Genomic DNA, 20,578 nt, shown 5'->3' with positions numbered 1-20,578 from the left:
ATAGTTCAACTTTGATAAATTCCTTATGATTTCTTTTCCCTGTTTACCTTCTCATGCTTCTCTTGCTTCTTATATCTGAATGTGAAATTTTCTATTCAACTCAGGTTTTTTCATCAAGAATGCCTGAAAGTCCTCTATTCCATTGAATGACCATATTTTCCCCTGAAATAGGATAGTTTTGCTGGGTAGATGATTCTTGGTTTTAATCCCAGTTCCTTTGACCTCTGGAATATCATATTCCAAGCCCTTAAATCCCTCAGTGTAGAAGCTGCCAGATCCTGTGTTATTCTTATTGTGTTTCCATAATATTCAAATTGTTTCTTCTTGGCTGTTTGTAATATTTTCTCCTTGATCTGGGAATTTCAGAACCTGGCTATAATATTCCTAGGAGTTTTCTTTTTGGGATCTTTTTCAGGAGGTGATCGGTGGGTTCTTTCAACCTCTATTTTGCCCTCTGGTTCTAAAACATCAGGGCAATTTTCCTTGAGAATTTCTTGAAGGATTGATTTCTAGGTTCTTTTTTTGATCATGGCTTTCAGGTAGTGCAATAATTTTTAAATTATCTCTCGTGGATCTATTTTCCAGGTCAGTGGTTTTTCCAATGAGATATTTTACATTGCCTTCTATTTTCTCATTTGTTTGGATCTGTTTAATAGTATCTTGATTTCTCATAAAGTTACTGGCTTCCATTTGCTCCAATCTAATTGTGAAGGAATGATTCCCTTCAGTGAGCTTTTGAGATTCTTTTTCCATCTGGCAAATTTGGCTTTTTAAGGCATTCTTCTCCTCATTGGCTTTTTGAGCCTCTTTTGCCATTTGAGTTAGTCTATTTGACTCTCATTTCATATTTTTCTTGCATCATTCTCATTTCTCTTCCCAATTTTTCCTCCACTTCTCTTATTTGGTTTTCAAAATCCTTCTTAAGCTTCTCTATGGCTTGTAACCAGCTCATATTTTTCTTGAAAGCTTTTGGTGCAGGAGTTCTGACTTTGTTATCTTCCTCCTGTTCCATGCTTTGATCCTTTTTGTCCCCAAAATAAGAGTGTAAAGTTGGATTGCTCTGCTTGCTTTGCTTCCTTTGCCTCCTCATGTTGCCACTCAGTTACTTGACTTTTGAGCTTTTTGCCACAGTAGAACTCTGCTTCCAGAGAGGACACAGTAGAACTCTGCTTCCAGAGAGGAGAGCTTTGTCCTAAATCACTGGGGTTTTCTCAGCTGCTGGAGCTATTAGTTGGGTGTCCTCTCTGGAGCCTCCACACACTCTGGCAAACTGGTCACACACCCCAGGATCTCCACCCTAGACAGCGATCCAGATCCAAGCAGGTTAAAGCAAGAGCAATTACCCATCAGTCTGGTCGCTTGGTCCCCCTACAATCTGCAGGCCAGGAGCTGAAGCTGCCACATGGCGGCGGCTGCACGGCTGCCTCAGCGTCTTCTCTCTCCAGAGGATAAAGGCTGACCACATTCCGAAACTACTGGATCCCAAAGTCCATACTGCATTGACCTCTCACTTTGTCCTTAGCATCTATGGGTTGATAATTCTGTAAACTGCCATAGCTGCTGGTGATCTGAAGTCCCTCCAGCCAGTATCTGGTCAGGCCACCCTGAGGCTAAAACCTCCTGCTCAGGCAGGGCTGGGGTTGGCTCCCAGAGCACTGCGCTGGCCACTTGCTGCCAGCCTGCTGGACTGTCTTCAGCGGGAGTTTAGCTTCTCTCTGTCATTTTTTGGGTTCTATACCTCCAAAGTTTATTTAGAGTCATTTTTCACATGAATTGGAGGAGGTGGACCTCTTCCTTTTTTTAAGCAGTGGGTTCTTTTACACGGTTGATCACATCCTACAGGAATTTTCATTTTTACATATAAGTAAAATTATAGGGGACTATTTGCAGGTTTTAAATAAGAATAAAACAATAGATCACCTGGTTAGTTGCTGGATATATTTATTTTCTGATGGATTTTTTGTTTTGTTTTTGGAGGGGGGAAGGCAAGGCAGTTGGAGTTAAGTGACATAGCTAATAAAGGTGTCAAGTGTCTGAGGTCGGATTTGAACTCAGGTTCTCCTGACATCAGGACCGATACTCTATTCACTGTACCACCTAGCTGCCCTTTCTGATGGATTTTTGAGGCTGTTAGTAATACATAGTGAGGCAAGAAAGCCTGAATGTGTTCTCAGAAAATCTTTTAAGTACTGGCTCTGCCACTTTTATGACTTTGGGCAAATCATTTAACTTCTCAGACTCAGTTTCTTCATCTGTAAAAAAAAAAATCAAGGAAGCCATACTTTCATCTCCTGTTTCACATTTGGGCTATTGTGAAGATCAAATGGGAGGGATACAGTCCAGTTACATAATTGGCAGTTTTATTATGATAGCCTTCCGCAGCAGCTCTTTCACCTTGTGTGCTAATAGATAGATTGAGATATAGCCATCTTATTGAGCTGAAAATTCTCACCTGGAAAAAATATTGTCAGAACTGTAAAGCACTATGTAGATGAGAATCATGACCTGTGGGCAATAATTTAACTAATAATATCAGTTATTTAATTCATTTTTAACTATCCATTTGATATATACATTAATTATATTAATAGTTAATAACAGTTAAATGAGAATTATGAGAAAGTCTGGCCCTTCCTAACCTAGTATCATTCTCCTTCTGCTTTAGTTTCTTGTGCTCATCAGCCACTCCTGGCTCACGAAGTTTGGTTACTATAAGGTCATTTTATTTTCCTTCTATATCGAAGGAGCAGCTGCAGTTGTGATGTTTGTCCTGGGACAGGAACACTATTACATTTTGGCTTTTTATCTTGTAGCTAACATGTAAGTACAATGTTCCTCATTCTAAATCTATGAATATTTGACAATTGAGAAAGGAAAAATTTTAAAACTTGCTTTTTGTTCACCCTAAGGTAAAAAAAAGTCCTTTGACTGAAGTCTTTATTTATCTGCAGAAGAGATTAGTTTCAGAGCATCAAGAGGCTGATTTGTGCAAATATAGGGAGGACCTATTGGATTGTATAGCTCCTTGACTTTTCATTGCTAAATATTTGAGGCAGGGTCCAAACATAATATTGAAGTAAACGAATCCCTCACCCTTCCTTTTTTTTTAATTCATCTTCCCTTTTTTTCAGTAAACTCTCTTCCCCTAGAATTTTTATGCTGTCACCTCAGGTTCATTTTGCCACTGATGCTCTTTCAAATTAATTCATGCTGAAGTGTTAGTGTCACATATTTTCGTTCTAAAGAGAACACTTAGGGGCAGTTAGGTGGAACAGTGAATAGAGCACTGGCCCTGAAGTCAGGAGGACCTGAGTTCCAGTGCAGCTTCAGACACTTGACACTTATTAGCTGTGTGACCTCAGGCAAGTCATTTAACCCCAATTACCCTGCTTTCCCCCCCTCAAAAAAAAAAAGCATTTAGGATAATGCTTTTAATAATAAAATAAAAATCACAGATTGATTTCTGATGGTGAGGTTTAGGCTGGGTTCCTTTCAAATTGTTCTTTATCTTTGTCTACCTTATTCTTCTATAAAATTAGGGATTATTTTCATTAAAAATCGTTTCTACAGATTTTTAGAATTAAAGCAATATATTTATAATGAACAATATTGAAAGTTCTGTTAGAAATTTATTTTACTCTAACTTAGGCTTTTTTATTTTTTTTATTCCCTTGTCATAGTTGATTTTATTTTCCCCTATTAGTACCTTACCTGTCCTGTTCTTCATGCCAAGAGGAAAGTTTCAGATATGTTTTCCATGGCATATTCTGTTAATTAGAACTGATACGAGCAAATTTAATGAGCTGATAATGGATCTTGGGGATTTTAGCAAGAGAAAAAAGTAGTTGGGTTTTCCTTTCCATCCAAAAGGAAAATAATTGCTTAATATTTCTTAGAAATTGCTTTGTATTTGCAAGAGAAAAAAGTAGGGTGTTTTTTTTTTCAATCCAAAAGGAAATTAAGTGTTTAGTATTTTCATAGAGGGCAACTAGATGACTCAGTGGATAAGAGTTCTGAGCCTGGAGTAGGGAAGACCTGAGTTCAAAACCAGCCTCAGACACTTACTAGCCATGTAACCCTGGGCAAATCACTTAACCTCTGTTTGCCTTAATCCATTGGAGAAGGAAATGGCAAACCACTCCAGTATCTTTACCAAGAAAACCCCATGGACACACATGCCCCAACTATCCATGTAGTCTGGTCCATAGAGTCACAAAGAGTTATACACAACTTACTGACTGAAAAAAAATTTTCCCAAAGAAATTATCTCCTTAGGGCTATAGTGTTTTCTATTGAAGATTATGCTTATTGTATATTTAGCTGGGACATGTGTGTACTTTTATTTCTGTAACTAGTGTTGCAGCATTCTTTGTGGTGGAAGAACTTGGGTGCAGTTTTGTGGATACCTCACAGAACTTCTCTGGCTTGTATTCCCATGTCAGGAAACCCAGAGAACTGTCAGCATCTGTTTCATTTTGCTTCCTTAACTTCTTAAAACCACTCTTAATGTGGATATTAAATATAGAAAAGATTTTATTTGCACCACCAAAAAATGGAAGGATTAACTGACATAAACAGTTAAGAAAACCTTTTTTCTTCTCTCAAAGTCATTCATACATTCCTTCTTACTGATATCCAGTGTGGCTCTGGTTCACTTGTTGCCCTTTCCTACCCAAATGTATGCCATGCCCATGACTCACAGAACCAGAAAAAAAGTAAGGTCTCAGTTCCTTTCTCCAGGTCACAGTTCTTTGTTTTGCTGCCCCTTAGTTCCGACTTTTCCTATGATGCTTGGTCCTGTAGTTTCTTGTCATTTATCTTTTTTCTTTTTCAACACTTGCTTGATCTGCTGCTGGTTTCAGTTTTTTTTTTCTGATAAAAGTCCCATTTCTAAGACATAAAAGAACTCATTCAAACTCGTAAGAACGAGAGCCATTTCCCAGTTGATAAACAGTCTAAGGATATAAGCAGTTCTCAAGGGAAGAAACCCTGGCTATCTATAACATATGAAAAAAATACTCTGAATTACTACTAGTTAGAAAAATGCAAATTAAAGCAATTTTGAGATTGTACCTCACACCCATCAGAGTGACAAAGATGGTAAAAAAGGAAAATGATAAATGATGGAGGGCTCTGGGGAAACAGGCGCATTGATGCACTGTTGGTAGACCTGTGGATGAGTACAGCCAATCTGAAAAGCAGTTTTCATTATCCATAATCATCCATTATTGCATTATCCATAAAAAGTTACTAATACAGGGGCGGCCAGGTGGCTCAGCGAGTAAGAGCACCGGTTCCAATGTTGGGACGACCTGGAGATCGAATCCCGGGCTCGGACACTTAGCACCACACCCAGAAATAACTGGCCGGGTAACCTTGAGCAAGTTACTTGACCCCAATTGCTTAAAAAAAAAAATTGGGGGCGGCCAGGTGGCTCAGCGAGTAAGAGCACCGGCTCCAGTGTCGGGATGACCTGGATCAAATCCGGGCTCAGATACTCAGCACCACACCCAGAAATAACTGGCCGTGTAACCTTGAGCAAGTTACTTAACCCCGATTGCTTTAATAAAAAAAAAAAAGTTACTAATAGTACCTGCCCTTTAATCCATTATACCACTGCTAGGTCTGTTTCCTTCAAAAATCAAAGAAATAAGAAAAGGTCTTACGTGCAATATACACATACACATATATGTGTGTGTATTTATGTGTTCGTGTAGATATACACATATACATTCATGTGTGTATGCATGTGTGCATTATATGTATACACAGAGATATATATGTATATATATATCAGCTCTTTTTGTAATAGCAAAAAACTAGAAATTAAAGGGGTGCCCATTAATTGAGGAATAGTTGAGTAAGTTATGGTTTATGAATGTGAGGGAGTTCTATCATGCTGTGAAAAATAGAGGATTTAAAAGAAACATCAAAAGACTGATGCAGAGTAAAATAATCAGAACCAGGAAACAAATTCTGTGATAGCATCAATATTATAAAAAATATCAATTTTAAGGAATTTTGTAAACAGATTGAGAATGAAATGAGCAGAACCAGGAGAAGAAAGAATTTTTACGTAACAGGAACACTGTAGAGACAAGCAGCTTTGAAAGCCGTAAGAATGATGATCCATACCAGGCCCGTCCATAATTCTGAAGGACAGAACATACTTTCCACCTCCTGGCAGAGAGGTGACAGATTTAGAGTGAAGCAGAGTGAGACACATACTTTTGTATACAGCCAAGGAGGGAATTTATTTTGCTTGACTGCATATTTGTTACAACGAATTTGTTTTATTTTCTCTTTTTTTCAGTAGAGTGAGAGGGAGAGAAAATTGTTGAGTTGTTTTAGTTATGTCCTTCTCTTCCTGACCCCATTGGGGGTTTTCTTGGCAAAGATTCTGGAGTGGTTTGCCATTTTCTTCTTCAGCTCATTTTACAGATGAGGAAACTGAGGCAAACAGGGTTAAGTGATTTACCAGGGTCACACAGTGTCCAAGGCCAGATTTGAATTCCCAAAGATGAGTCTTCCTGACTTAAGGTCCACCATTCTAATCACTGTACCACCTAGCTGCCCTCAAGAGAGAAAATAGTTTTCTGTTAATTTTTTTTGAACTAGAGATGAGAGTGGTACTATAAGTGGGGAATGTTGCCTGTACTTTCAGATGAGGTCACTATATTGTTAGTTTTACTTAACTGTCTTACTTTGTTATAAGATACTTCTCACACAATGAGGGTGATCTGTAAATGCTTATAATATAAAAACAAAACATAAAGAAAACTTGAAGAAAAAAATAAAGTCTCCATCTGACGCTAGCTGCCTGTGTCCAGGGCCTGCTTGATTATCAATGCAGGCCTCTCCAGGTTTGTGTACAGCCCGAGTCTTTCTGAGCCAGCAACTTCTAATGGCCACATCTGTGTCTGAATCTTTGTGGTCTGAGTGATCTCCCTTATTCAGGAACAGTTTCCTTCTTACTAATTGGCCCTGGAATCTTCTGTTCATAAGAGGCGGAAAAATATTAGCCAACTCCTCCTGGTGTATGTCCTCTATATTTTCTTTCTTTTTTTAAAACCCAATACTGGCTTTTACTTGATTTGTTTCTGAAAAAAAAAAAAACCTATGATCCTGATAAGCATTTTCACGTGTTTATTTTCTTTTTCTAGGGTAGTAGTTCAAGCCTCGTTTAGTTTGTTCAATCTGCCTCTGGCTGACATCATTGATGCAGATGTGCTGAAATTCAAACGAAAGTAAGTTCCTTTATAATAATGACTTGTAAAAGTCAACATGTGTGGACCAGAACTGTAAAATTCACAGTATTTCCGTTATGTTTTCATCTGCAAATCATCTTCAGTCATAAATTCAGAACTAGAAGGGAACTCAGAGGCCATCTAATCCAGCCTCCTCAATGGATAGGTGAGACTGCTAGGCTCATGGCAGAAGTGGAATAGTTTATTTGTAGACACATAGTGTCCTTGAAGAAGACTGTCAAGAGGCCATTTTTTGTTTTGTTTTTCAGGGCAAGGTATTTGTCATTAAGTGACTTGCCCAAGGTCACACAGCTAGTTTTTTTGTGTTAAGGGTCTGAGGCTGGATTTGATCCTCCTGACTCCAGGCCTAGTACTCTATTCACTGCACCACCTAGCTGCCCAAAGAGCCATTTAAAAAAAAAAGTTTCTACTACTTTTAAAAGTTGTCACTTTGAGAGAGTTCATAGGACCAGTGTAAGAAACAAATGTTGGCAATGGTAGTTTTCTCCCCTTTCCTGAAGTGATTTTACAATTTTTAGGGGGCAGGGAATCAAATTATAGCCAATACTAAGAAAGATTTACTTTTAGCCCTGACAGACAACAGAAGTCAGCTGCAACAGTCAGTGTTGTAGTGTACAAACAATTAAAATACAGGTTTCAGATTTCGCCTTTCTGCTGACAATCAATAAGGACCAAAAGAGGAAAATTGTAGCAGTCGCTGACAGTTCTATGTCAGGGTTTACCAAGTTTTTTACCTATAATCTAATGTGCTGCTATTAGCCCCGTTTTGCACATGAGGAGACCAGGGTTTAGAGAGATTGTGATTTGCTCAAGGATTACACAGCTCGTAAATGCATCTGAGCCAGGATTTGCACTCAAGTCTGGCTGACTCCCAAGTCCATGTCCTAGACAGTATGCTTCTCTCAAGAGACAGGTGTCATCAGTGGCAGTCATGCAGATAGTTTTGCTTAGCTGTTTGAGAGCAACGTACTTTGTTGGTAAGCACTTCTTTCAACAAAACAAAACATATCTATGAAAATTTTTCTTTTAAATAAAAATGCCCTTCCCAGAAGATAAAAAGATTTAATTCTCAGGAGCTTTTGAAATCATTTACCAGCTAGTTACGTGTCTGACACAAAACTCAAATTCGGCTCTTCCTCTTAAGGAAGAGATTGAACTTTTGCTCCATAACACCTCAAGAACAAAATTCAAAGTCCATGTTTTTGCTGTTTAATTGCCTGCCAGACATTTTAAAAATTAATGAGAAAAAAAAAAGTTTTTGGACCTGCTGCAAAAAGGTCATCTGCCATTCAGTCCTGCTCTAAAGTTCCATCTGATTCCCTTACATTTCCAGTGTCTTGTATTGTTTTAGTTTGGAAAAGAATAGGTGAGTTTGAGACACAAATTCTATACATTTTCATTTGAGCTCTTTTGCCAAGGAAAGAAGCCACATTCACCACTCAATTGATCAAGGCTGTTTATTGGCAAAGATATTCCACAAGAATTCATGTCCTTCATTTATCCTTACCTCTGGCCCCCAAATTCCTGAATCCACTGAGCTGTTTGTGATTGTTCCACAAGGGTTAAGGCTCTGGGCATTGTTACAGCTCTCTCTGAAGATTTAACTTCAGGCAACATTACAGCGTAGTCTGTATTTTTTTGGTTACTATGGTTTCATAAACAGTTCACACCCTATAGGTTTCACTGTGTTAATTGTCTTCATTCCATCAGATGTTCTTTAATTAGTTAAAAATAACTGATAATTTAAAAATATATTTATTTTTATAAAATTTAAAAATAAATAAATTTAAAAATAAAAATAACTGATAAAAAAAAACTGATAATTACCTGATAAGCGGTAACAGGATTCTCTCCTAGGCCATCCTCAGCAGAAGCTGGGCTATGTCACCATGGCTTCAGGCCCCACGTCCCCTGAGGCATACAGATATTAAGATCGAACTAAAAGACCATTTGGTAATACTTTGCATTGAACCATCAGATTTATCAGTACCTCAGACTTATCCAGACTTGGATAATTTTATCATTAATATGTAACATCTACTTAAGAATGAGTTTAAGTTCTACAGCAGGGTACATAAATATTCATCATTTTGATTGGCTTTTCCGATATTATTTATCTGTTTTTAAAACAGTGCTTCCATTTCAGGTTCCATACATGAGTGAATAGATATCAGCACTGGTTGAGTATGAAATGGATTTATTCTGATCTTATCCATTACAGATCACCCCTTTCCTCGATGGTTTTTGGGACCAATGCTTTGTTTACCAAACCTGCCCAGTCTTTAGCTCCTATGGTTATAGTTACTGTGTTAAACCAGTTCGGATATGAGCAGTTAAACAGGAAGTCCATACAGATTGATCCCAGGTAAAGTATCTTAAAATTATGAAGAAGGAGTGAGGAAATTGTGTGCATTTGTGTTCACTTCAACAAACATTTATGGGAGGCATTGTGGCTTAATAGATAGAGAGCCACCCCAGAGTTAGGATGATTTGGGTTCAAGTCCTACCTGACATACATTGAAATGTGACTCTAGTCTTAGTGGAATGAAAGCCACTTCAGAGTCAGGATAACCTGGGTTTAAGTCTTAACTCTGGCTTGTATTTGCTGTGTTACCCTGGGAAACTCCTTTAGCCTCTCAGTGTCCCAGGCAACTCTAACATTATAAGTTATAGGACAGTTGTCATGAAGCATTGGTAGTTTCCTCACTCCAGAGTTCATTTCACCAATAAAATCACAGAAAAATGACAAATGTTGGAGGGGATATGGGAAAATTGGGATACTAATGTACTGTTGGTGGAGTTGTGAACTGATTCAACCATTATGTAGAATAATTTGGAACTATGCCCAGATATTTATAGCAACTCTTTTCTGGGGACAAGGAATTGGAAATTAAGGGGATGCCAATCAGTTGGGGAATAACTGAACAATTTGTGGTGTATAATTGTGTTGGAATGTTATTGTGCTACAAGAAATGATGAACTAGATGCTTTCAGAAAAACCTGGAAAAACTTAGATGAATTGATGTAAATCAACTGAATTAATTTTTAAAGGTTCATTTCAGGGAACTTTTCCTGTTTCATACTCTTGGTGAGTTTTTTCTTGGGGGGGGGTGAGTGGTGGGGGCAGAGTGACTGCTAGAATTGCTAGTTATATTGCTCTGCCATTTAGTGCCCTGGAGTAATTTAACATTTGGTTTACCAGTGGCCCAGATGGGTAATGTATTTCTGAAAATGATCTAGCATGAGGTCCATAAAGTGCTTTAAAATACTCCATGGCAAAATTACTTAGAAAAATACACAAATATAAATAATTCACATCATCCTTGCATATACTTTTATTGTTTTGCCACTATAATTTATACAACTGCAGCTTGAGGGTGTTGCCCTTTACTGGCCTGTTTTTGAGAGCTGTCACTATATAAGAGCTGTATCTCTTGACACCAGTAGGAGGCATTGTCGCAGTGGACAGATCATTGTGATCATATGAAAAACATTTGTTCTAAATTTAGTGATTTCTGTTTACTTCCTAGTGATAATAGGACTTGGTTTCTAGCTGCCCCCCTATACTATGTGGTAGGTCATCATAGATCTTCAGATCTAGGTACTGAGCAAGAAAGCCAGAGTGTAATTTCTCTCCATTTTATCAGTGGGGATCAAGTTCAGGGGTTAGAAAACTATCCCTCTCCCCACCCAGGCCTATGTGACCACAATGGCGCAATGGACTAAGAATGGCTATAAAATCCATTCTTATCTCATTGAACCATAGAAAAACAGTACAATTTCATTTTTCTTTTTGGAGAGGGAAGGCAAGGCAATTGGGGTTAAGTGACTTGGCCAAAGTTACACAGCTAGTTTTTGTATTAAGTGTCTGAGGTCAGATTTGAACTCAGGTCCTCCTGACTCCAGGGCTGGTGCTCTGTTTACTGTACCACCTAGCCACCTCTGCTTGTAATTTAGATGCTAAATATTACAGTAATTTAAAGAAGTGATATTTTAGGTTTATGAAATATAACTTAATATAGAACACTGGAACTCAGTGCATATTTTTATCCCGGCCCAGTTCATTTTGTTTTTCAGTATGCGTTGGAATGGGGAAGAGGGAGGAAACTGAGATCAGTATTTTTTTTAAGTGCCACAAATTAATATTTGTAGAATATATTCTATGGATATGCAACCTAAATAAAATAGAATGCATTCATCAGGGAATAAACTTATGTGAAAACTTAATCTGTTGTTTTAACATAGGCTCAAACAAAGATCACGGTGTGGTACTTAAATTGCTTTTTCTCTTTTATCTGAGTGTTTCATAGTAAAAGTTCTCCAAAATTATACTTGTAAGAACAGTTTGGAAAGTGATTTATCTCCAAATGACACAATAAACAATACTGTATTGAACTTTATCCAAGGAAATGCTCTAGAGTAAATAGCCTAATATAATTGAAAATAACCTTAAGGCTTAGTCTTTATGTAATGAAAGTGATCTTGGTGTTTAATTTTATATAGCTAATCATTAAAATCAGTTTAAGAACTATTCACTGAAAACAAGTGATCTCCATAGAGATTTATTGCAGCAACAGCCTCTGTAATAACTGGAGAACACTCTGCTATTTATTTAATGGTGTGTTTCTTATTAAGGTGTAATTCACTGTTTTATTCAGTGGTAAAGATCAGGTTACCTAGGAAGAAAAGAACTTCTCTTGTGTACTGTATTTGGCTATAGTGGATTTCATTCCTGAGCTATGTGGTTTATTGTACTGTATTTTTGAATTGTGTTTTTTTATTTGTTCCGCTTAATTTTTTTCATATTCTTAACCTTTGAGAGGACATTGGAGCTTTGTCTTACAAAAGAAAAATACTCCCTCTTTTGGAGAACAAATGCATGTGTAATGGGTATCTTACTCACCTCTGGAATCAGATTTCACAAGTTCCCTATCAAGGTGACAAGGCTTGAGCCCCCTCTGTAGTACCTCTGTAGTACTCACCTAGTGAATAATAGGAACAGGCAAGAACCATAAATTAAATAGCAAAGCATTTAATTAGAACAGAATAGCACAGCAAATAACCAAGGGGATCCTGCTGTAGTTTCATTCTTTGTCCCTTTTTACACATGAATAGTTTCCCACACTCACAAACTGATGGGGAAGGGAAACTCCTCAGAAAGCTCATGTTCTGAGGTAGGTAGGGGCTGCAGTGCTATGGGCTTTGCATCATGTTTAGGAAAACCTCCTCTGCCTGACTTCTCACAGCTCTGTGTCCCAGTGTCCCCTGTGCCCTCCTGCTGCTGCTGCTGTTGGCCTGTCTTCTGCAGCCATCATCTCTGGAGGCTCCCTTTTCTTCTACTGCTAACCAAACTGTCCTGAGTACTGCCACGCTCTCTGCCTCCCAATTCATCGTTCCTTGTTCCTCTGCCACACCACCATGCTGGTAGAGGAGCAACTTCCAGCTTCTTAGCCTAGAAGATCAGGTAGGCTAAATTCCAGCCCACCTGCTGCTCTTCATGGACACTTCTTTGGAGAATGACACTGAGTACTGCCTTTTCGTGAGACTTAATCTCCTTTTTTTTTTCTGTCTTGGTCTCTTCTGGCAATCCAGTGAAGCCTATGAGCCCCTTCTCAGAATAATTTTTTTAAACGCACAAAATAAAATACATAGGATTACAAAGGAAAACAATTATATTGGAATGCAGTTATCAAAATATATTGTCTTAAAGAGTTAATAGTTTTATATACTGACTGTTCAGTCTCAGCCAGAAAGGGCTCTCTCCCCACTTAACCTTATTCCCTGTTGTCTTGGGAATAGTCAACACATTTTCACCTTTGTCTTTAACCTACCTCATAGGGAGATCTAATTGGAGAACAGAGGGTCAGACAGAGAATTGTATGACTCTTTTTCCTTTTTCCTTGCCCTGTGTAGTGGAACAGCCCCCACTCTTACTCCTAACTGAGTTGGAGCTTGTGAATTCTTTTTCTCTTCTCTAACTTGGGTTGTAGGTTGTATGTTCCTGCTGTGTTTCCTCTTCCTTCTTAAAGCCCTCCTCTGCCCACTTCTCCACCTCCCTTTTTCAGTACTGGAACCATGATGAAACCAATACTCTCACTACTACTAGAAGTCCATGTATATATTAGTCTACTTCATATGGGTCTACTCACAATCCCAGTAACTTTCCAGACCAAATGCTCCCTTCCTTGCCAGAACTCCAGCATGTGTTATCTTTCCTCATTAGAAGGTGCTTCTTGAAAGTAAAGACCATGTTGACTTTTGTTTTTGTATCCATAGCACTTAGCACAGTGTTTAGCACATAGCTCTTAATAAATGCTTTTTCATTTTTCATAAACTGTTTTTCTCTTATCCTAATTTATCAAAGAAAAGATTGTTTTTCCTTAAAAAACAGAAAACAAGAGAGATTTTTGGTTTATAAAATTAGGCTTATTTCAGAAAGCTGAAATCTTTTTAGTGTCTCTGTTTATCATGATGTTCAACAAAAGTCATTATCATTATACATTATTTTGTACATTTTTCTGAACCCTTTTCAAATGATGCTATGTGCTCCCTGTAAAAAACATAGTTTGATTTCTATGGTTTGCTTGATCCAGATACACTTGGAGAGGCAGCTAAGTGGTGCAATGGAGTGCTGGCCCTGGGGTCAGATGACTCATCTTCCTGAGTTCAAATTTGACCTCAGACACTTAACACTTACTAGCTGTGTGACCTTGAGCAAGTCACTTAACCCCAATTGCTCTTGTGTTCTCTTAGAGACAAAAAGACAAAAAAAAAATTTTAATTTATTTTGTTAAGTATTTCCCAATTACATATAAATTTAGCATTCGTTTTTTAAAATTTTGAGTTCCAGATTCTCTCCCTCTCTCTTACCCTTCCACCCTTACTGAGAAAGCAAGCAATTTTATATCAGTTGTAAATATGAAGTCACGCAAAACATATTTTCATATTAGCCATGTTGCAAAACAAAACAGAAAAAAATATAACGAGGAAAAGAAAATTTAAAAGTCTGCTTCAGTCTGCATTCAGAGTTCATCAGTTCCCTCTCCGGAGGGTGATAGTACTTTTCATCAGAGGTTCTTTGTAATTGTTTTGGATCATTGTCTTGATCAGAATAGCTAAGTCTTTAATAGTTGATCATCATTACAGTATTACTGGGTAACAGGAATTTATAAGAGTTTACTATATGCCAGGCACTGTGCTAAGTGCTAGGGGATACAAATTAAGACACAAAGAAAGTCAGCCCTCAAGGAGTTTACATTATAATGGGTGGAAGGAAAGAAGTATATGCCCATATTACCTGTATAGGGGTATGGTGGCAAAGTTCCTAGAGTCAGAAACACAACTGGACAAGGACTAAAATATAGCCATACTGAGCTCTACTTCCAAAATGGAGATGTTGAGCTCTAAGGGTGCTTGAACCCCGAAATTCAAGGGCAAGCAATGCAGGTTCTACCTCGATGAATTCAGTTCAAGCCTTCTCTTAGTCAGAGGTAAGGTTTATTAGAACACCAGAACACTGGTCAGGGTGGGCAAGATTTTAAGAATCCACCCTACTATAATGTTTCTACTGACCAGTGGGGCCAGACTGAATCTGAGCCATTGGCCAGACTCTTAAGGAATCTGAGCATTTTAATGGAGGCAAGATGGACCTTATATACAGAAGAACAGAGAAGATCTGGATGTGATCTAGGAGTGGCCAAGTAGTCCAGGGTGACTGGGAGGTAATTGAGAAGTATGGGAAAGGGCCTGGTACCCCAGGCAAAGCCAGAGACCTGGACCATGAGGAAGGGGTCTAGATGGAATTAAGGACTGGAGGTCTGCCATTTGGACACAATGAAAGGATTACTGGAATGGGTCAATGTCTCAGATGAACACCAGAGAATTGGCCATGTGGAAAAGTTCAAGGAAAGTTTGAGGGGGACATGGTTCAGGGCCCATACATTTTCAGAGTCCTAAACGGAACATACTAGTGAAGAAGGGACCAGTATGACAGAAGCATAACTTCTTTGCCAGGGACACCTGTTTCTGCTATGAAAATCACCAAGACTTTTAGGGAGCCACTTCCTTAGCCTGGGGTGATGGTGATTATTGCTGAAAACTTCTTATCAGAGAAGTGAGAAGAATGGTGAATAATTCTAGAAAAGAGCAAATTTTTGCTTGACCTTGAGAAATGCATATCCTGTTTTCAAACATTCCCCAAAATGATGAATTAGTATAGTTATGAAGGTTTTGATAAGAATTGAGACTTAATCAGTATGCATCTAAACATTATGTTCCAGGACTAAATCTATAACTGATGAAGGAGAAGCATGATGAGAGACATTATGTGGATGGTGGTGACTGAGACTATTGTTGCATGAAGGTAGATTTTTATGAAAAATAGAACATCATGAAAAAAATGAGGGGAAAAGATACTGTGATAATTAGGGAGATATTGTGGAATTATAAAGCTAAGCAGGATTAAGGAAAGCATTTCTATCCAAGGATTAGACAGATATGGTTTGAAGGTAGATTTAGAGTATTACAGTAGAATCAAGAGGTAAGCATTCTAAAAAATAAAAAGAAAATGCATCAATGCAATCATTCCCATTCCAGTGAGAGGAAGGTAAAGAGAGAGGGGAAAATAACTTTTTAAAAATATATGCACAGCGAGTAAGAGCACCGGCTCCAGTGTCAGGATGACCTGGAGATCGAATCCTGGGCTCAGACACTCAGCACCACACCCAAAAATAACTGGCCGTGTAACCTTGAGCAAGTTACTTAACCCTGATTGCTTTAAAAATAAATAAATAAATAAAAATATATGAAGGCCTCCCCTCCAAATAAGAAAATATGAAAATAAAGGAGACCCCTGAAAAGAAATGGAGCCCATACTGACTGCATCAAGTGATTTATTAAAGTTGTAGGAAAAAACTTATTCTGTGGGGAGACTGAAATTGAATTGGTTAGTGAGTTCAGTAATAATAACATAAGCCTGAGAAGATTGGATTTTATATGACAAAATGGTAGCTACCTGATTGCCCTATTCATTTGAGTACCCACCCCTTTCTTGCCCTTGAATTCAGATCTAATGACTCATTCTCCTTTTGCACTGCTGTCCTTGTGCGCAGTGGGGCCTTTTCCTCTGGAAAATTGTCACAGGTGTTCCTGTGCTCTGTTACCATGGAAAAAAAAGAGGAAAAGGCAAACCTGTTCTTAGAGATTAAAAAGCTCACTGAGAGGAACCATTGGCAGCTGGAGTTCAATTTCTGGGTATTCCTGTAACTGGAATCAGCTAATAAGCAGAGAATGACAACAAATAATGGGCTTCTTGCTACTAACTAAATACTTAGATGATGCATAAAGGTACCTCAAGCAGAAACCATAAGCCTTTTTTTTTTTTTGCCTAAACACATATTGTAGTAATTGTGTGATTCACAGCCAATAGTCATTTGTTTATAGTTTTCCCTTTGATTAAAATATTTCATTTATGGAATTGAGAAATCATTGTAATGATGTAAACTTTTCGTTTCCATTAGTCTTTTGGCATGTTTGGCTTTTGCAGAGGCCCCGATAATTAGTTCATCCATCTGTTCTTTTATTTTATTTTATTTTATTTTATTTTATTTTATTTTTTAAGCAATCAGGGTTAAGTAACTTGCTCAAGGTTACATGGCCAGTTATTTCTGGGTGTGGTGCTAAGTATCTGAGCCCAAATTCGATCCCAGGTCATCCCGACACTGGAGCCGATGCTCTTACTCGCTGAGCCACCTGGCCGCCCCTCATCCATCTATTCTTAACTTATGGAAACAGGTAAGGATAAAAGTAGACTTGTGCTAATGAGCAAGAACCTGCAGAGAGGACTTGTGCTTTTTACACTGGAAAATAAATGACTGGCTGCCATCAGAACCATCCTGCAGTCAATGAATCCATTCCTTCCTGTGATAAGAGGGGATGAGTCTGTGATTCCAAGTTAAAAGTTCAGAATTGGAGTGGCAGCGCCATTCTGGTCTAGATCAAACTGACCCTCATTTCTCTGTCTTTGTGTGTATCTCTGTATGTCTGCCTATGTGTCCATTTGTCTGGCTGTCCCTCATCACCTCAGGCATTAGCAGGCCTTGTAGGGGCAAAAAGGTGATAGCAGCTATGGAACTAGCATAGAGCTGAGAAATGGTTAGTTTCCTGATCGTAGGCAGGTCTTTGTGTTAGAGTGACAGATTGAAGTACAATATTACAGTAGTCAGCAACCAGCCATATTCAAAGGAAATCAGGCAGTACTTATCTGCCGTCACCTTTGAAGACTATACATATAATTCAGTCTGGATCATCCTACTTTTGGCTTCAGAAGGAGGAAGAAATCACAAGGAAAAGTGTATGGCTTTAGAATATATTCCTAATTATGGAATAACTGGGTCAAGATACTGTCAGAGTACTCTCCAGAAGTAGTGTGAAAATCTAATTACATGAATTACCTCCTCTTTGCAGCCCAAATAGTATTCTACATTTGGCCTTTGTACCAATGCAGAAAAATGTTCTATTACAACTGGCTGAATTACTGGGTTTTTATGCCATACATTATATTTCTGTCATCTCAGTGAACTCATGGGAAACCTTTGATATATTCAGTAGATGCCAATTTACTTTATGTTATTATAATTTATTATTCATTTTTTTTTAAGTGATTGGGGTTAAGTAACTTGCTCAAGGTTACACGGCCAGTTATTTCTGGGTGTGGTACTAAGTATCAGAGCCCGGATTTGATCCCCAGGTCATCCCAACTCTGGGGCCAGTGATCTTACTCGCTGAGCCACCTGGCCACCCCTCTTACCTGGATGTTATTGGGATTGGGCCCAAGGGGCTGCTGTACTTTGTGTTTATTAAGCATGGCTCCTGGGGATTGTTATCTCTCTCAGTTAAACTAAATGTGTGACTCAGAACCCCCAGCCTGTTTGTGTTAGCAGACTTCACAGGGGTTTTACAAACCCTTAGTAATTTAGATGTCCTTCCTTCTAGATTGCCTCTTCTTTTAAATCTCCCCTCATAAATTCAACTAACCAGACTTAACACAGATTCTATAGCTATCTAGGCTTAATACAATTTCAGATGCATACCAGGAGATCCAAAATACCACTTAAAGGGATAATAGTTGTGTATGCTGACTATTCAATCTGAGCCAGAAAGGGCTGTCCTTTGCCTTAGTCTCTGTTGGAATGAGCAATAGCAAGGCAATAGATGAAAGCAAATTAGAGGAGAGTGGGCCTTGGACAATATCAGCATTTGGCCTTTCCCTTTTATGCCTAGAAGTGCCTCTGGCTTGCTTAACCAGAAAAGGGAAGCTTGGCAGCTCAGCCTGAAGATCAGCCTGGCACTTAAAAAAGTGTCTAAGGGACGCCAGCTAGGATGCTGTTGTGGCAAAACTGCTTCCATTCTTCACTGTCTTCAAGGTTAAGTTCTATCATCTCCGGCAGATAGGGGTTGAGGATGAGTTCTTATCACTCTTCCCAGCCCCAAGAGAACCTCATATTTTCATTGGTCTCTGGAAGGGGCAGGGACCTTAAGTCTATAATGACTAAGCTTGGCCCCACACAATTGAGAAAATAAAATTGTCTCTCTCCATCTTTGTAGAGGTGGGTGACTACTGATATGTAATATTTTGAACATACTGTTAGATAGATGGTTCATATATGGGTTGGTCTTACTTGAATTGCTTTTTTAATCTTTTTAAATATTTGTTGTAAATATTGCTTATTGGGTGGTAGAAGCAGGGGAGGGTATAGTCAGAATGAAATTGATATGACAACAAAAGCTATCAACAAAAATTTAAAAATAGAAAGGAAATCCATCAGCCTCATGGAGATACAAGAGCACCTAAGATCAGTTTAGCCTTTGAGCTTAAATGTACCTGCTGAGATGTGGCAAAATCAACTGATTACACTTTTACTTTCTCTCTTCCCCCCAGCCAATGTATCCTTTGATGAAAAGTCTAATTAACAATGCAGTCAACAAAAACAGTCAATGCCTGTTATTTATTAACTAGATCATCAGTTTGTAAATAAATTAGATGTGGACCTTTTAAATATTCTCTATTTAAACTAAAATAGTGGGTACTATATTTCTTTTTAAAATTATAAACTCAACCATTAGCAAACACACCAAATGAAGAATAAAAATCTTTTATGAAAACCTTAGCATCTAACAAAATAGAAGCCATCATGTTAGCAGACAACAAAAACTCTATGTCCCTTTGTGGAATGTAAACTCATTGTGAGTAGGGACCATTTTATTCTTTATACTTGTGTCTTCAGAACCTAGCATAGTGCCTAGCACATACTAGGTGTTCAATTTACTTCCAAGTTCACCTGAAGTTCTACAGACTTTTTTTGTTGTTTGTTTTTGGTTTTGGAGGGAGGAAGGCAAGGCAGTTGGGGTTAAGTGACTTGCCCAAGGTCACACAGCGAGTAAGTGTGTCAAGTGTTTGAGGCCGAATTTGAACTCAGGTCCTCCTGACTACAGGGCTGGTGCTCTATTCACTGTGCCACCTAACTGTCCTGATTTGGCCTTGTTTATAGGTGCAGGATAGCTGGGTGGTGCAGTGGGTAGAGTGCCAGGCCTGAAGCCAGGAAGACTCATCTTCCTGAGTTCAGATCTGGCCTCAGATACTTATTAGCTGTGTGACCCTAGTCAAGTCAGTTAACCCTGTTTGCCTCAGTTTTCTCATCTATAAAATGAGCTAGAGAGAGAAATGGCAAACCACTCCAGTGTCTTTGCCAAGGAGACCCCAAATGGGGTCGCAAAGAGTTGGGTACAACTAAAACAACTAAACAACATAGGCAGCAGGACATAAATTGGGAGAGAGAAGGGATGATAGTGGAGCAGTCTGCTGTGCAAGATAGGAAGGCACAAGAGCAAAATACTTGTTGGGAGCTGGCCTTGACAAGAAGAAAGGCTGCGTCTTCATCAGAGACGAAAATGGAGAAGCTCATGGTAGTGATATCAGGAGGGCATGGAATGGAGGAGTAAGTCATGGGAAACTGAGGAAACTCATAGGAAGAACTGAGAAGTGAAGACATCTGAGGGAACACCAACATGTATGTCAGAGTCCTCTAGTATGGGGGGTAACTGTTAATGGAAAGGAGACTGAGACTGAACTCATTGGGAAAGGATGGAGAAAAACCAGGAGACAAGTATATAATGTCCAATGGGATCTGGATTGGATAATAAATTTGTATATCATGAATTTCAAAGGAGGAAAGTTGAATGGTGACAGTTAGATAGAGGGTCTAGAAGTGATGATGGAGAGCAAGGAATATTCCAATTCCTCCACTGGCACC

At 38.6% G+C, this 20,578-nt stretch overlaps 1 protein-coding gene across 5 annotated transcripts in view; it reads left to right on the top strand.

Moving 5' to 3' along the window:
* LOC138158746 (transmembrane protein 180-like) overlaps nucleotides 1-20,578 on the top strand; it is a 72,624-nt gene that overhangs the window by 25,809 nt on the left and 26,237 nt on the right. For all 5 annotated transcript variants that reach the window (XR_011167718.1, XM_069084931.1, XM_069084930.1 and 2 more), the window contains exons 4-6: nucleotides 2,666-2,820; nucleotides 7,164-7,247; nucleotides 9,490-9,633. Coding sequence is in view for 4 of the 5 variants with exons in the window: in XM_069084931.1 (XP_068941032.1) it covers nucleotides 2,666-2,820; nucleotides 7,164-7,247; nucleotides 9,490-9,633 (383 nt within the window). In the remaining variant the exon portion in view is untranslated. The remainder of the gene's footprint in view (nucleotides 1-2,665; nucleotides 2,821-7,163; nucleotides 7,248-9,489; nucleotides 9,634-20,578) is intronic.

Source organism: Petaurus breviceps, unplaced genomic scaffold (genome assembly GCF_028583685.1).
Source record: "Petaurus breviceps papuanus isolate PSGF00001 unplaced genomic scaffold, PetGlider_PUasm1.0 175, whole genome shotgun sequence".
NCBI lineage: Eukaryota > Metazoa > Chordata > Mammalia > Diprotodontia > Petauridae > Petaurus > Petaurus breviceps.
The sequence above is the reverse complement of the archived record's forward strand: the minus strand, read 5'-3'. Positions and strand labels throughout refer to the sequence as shown.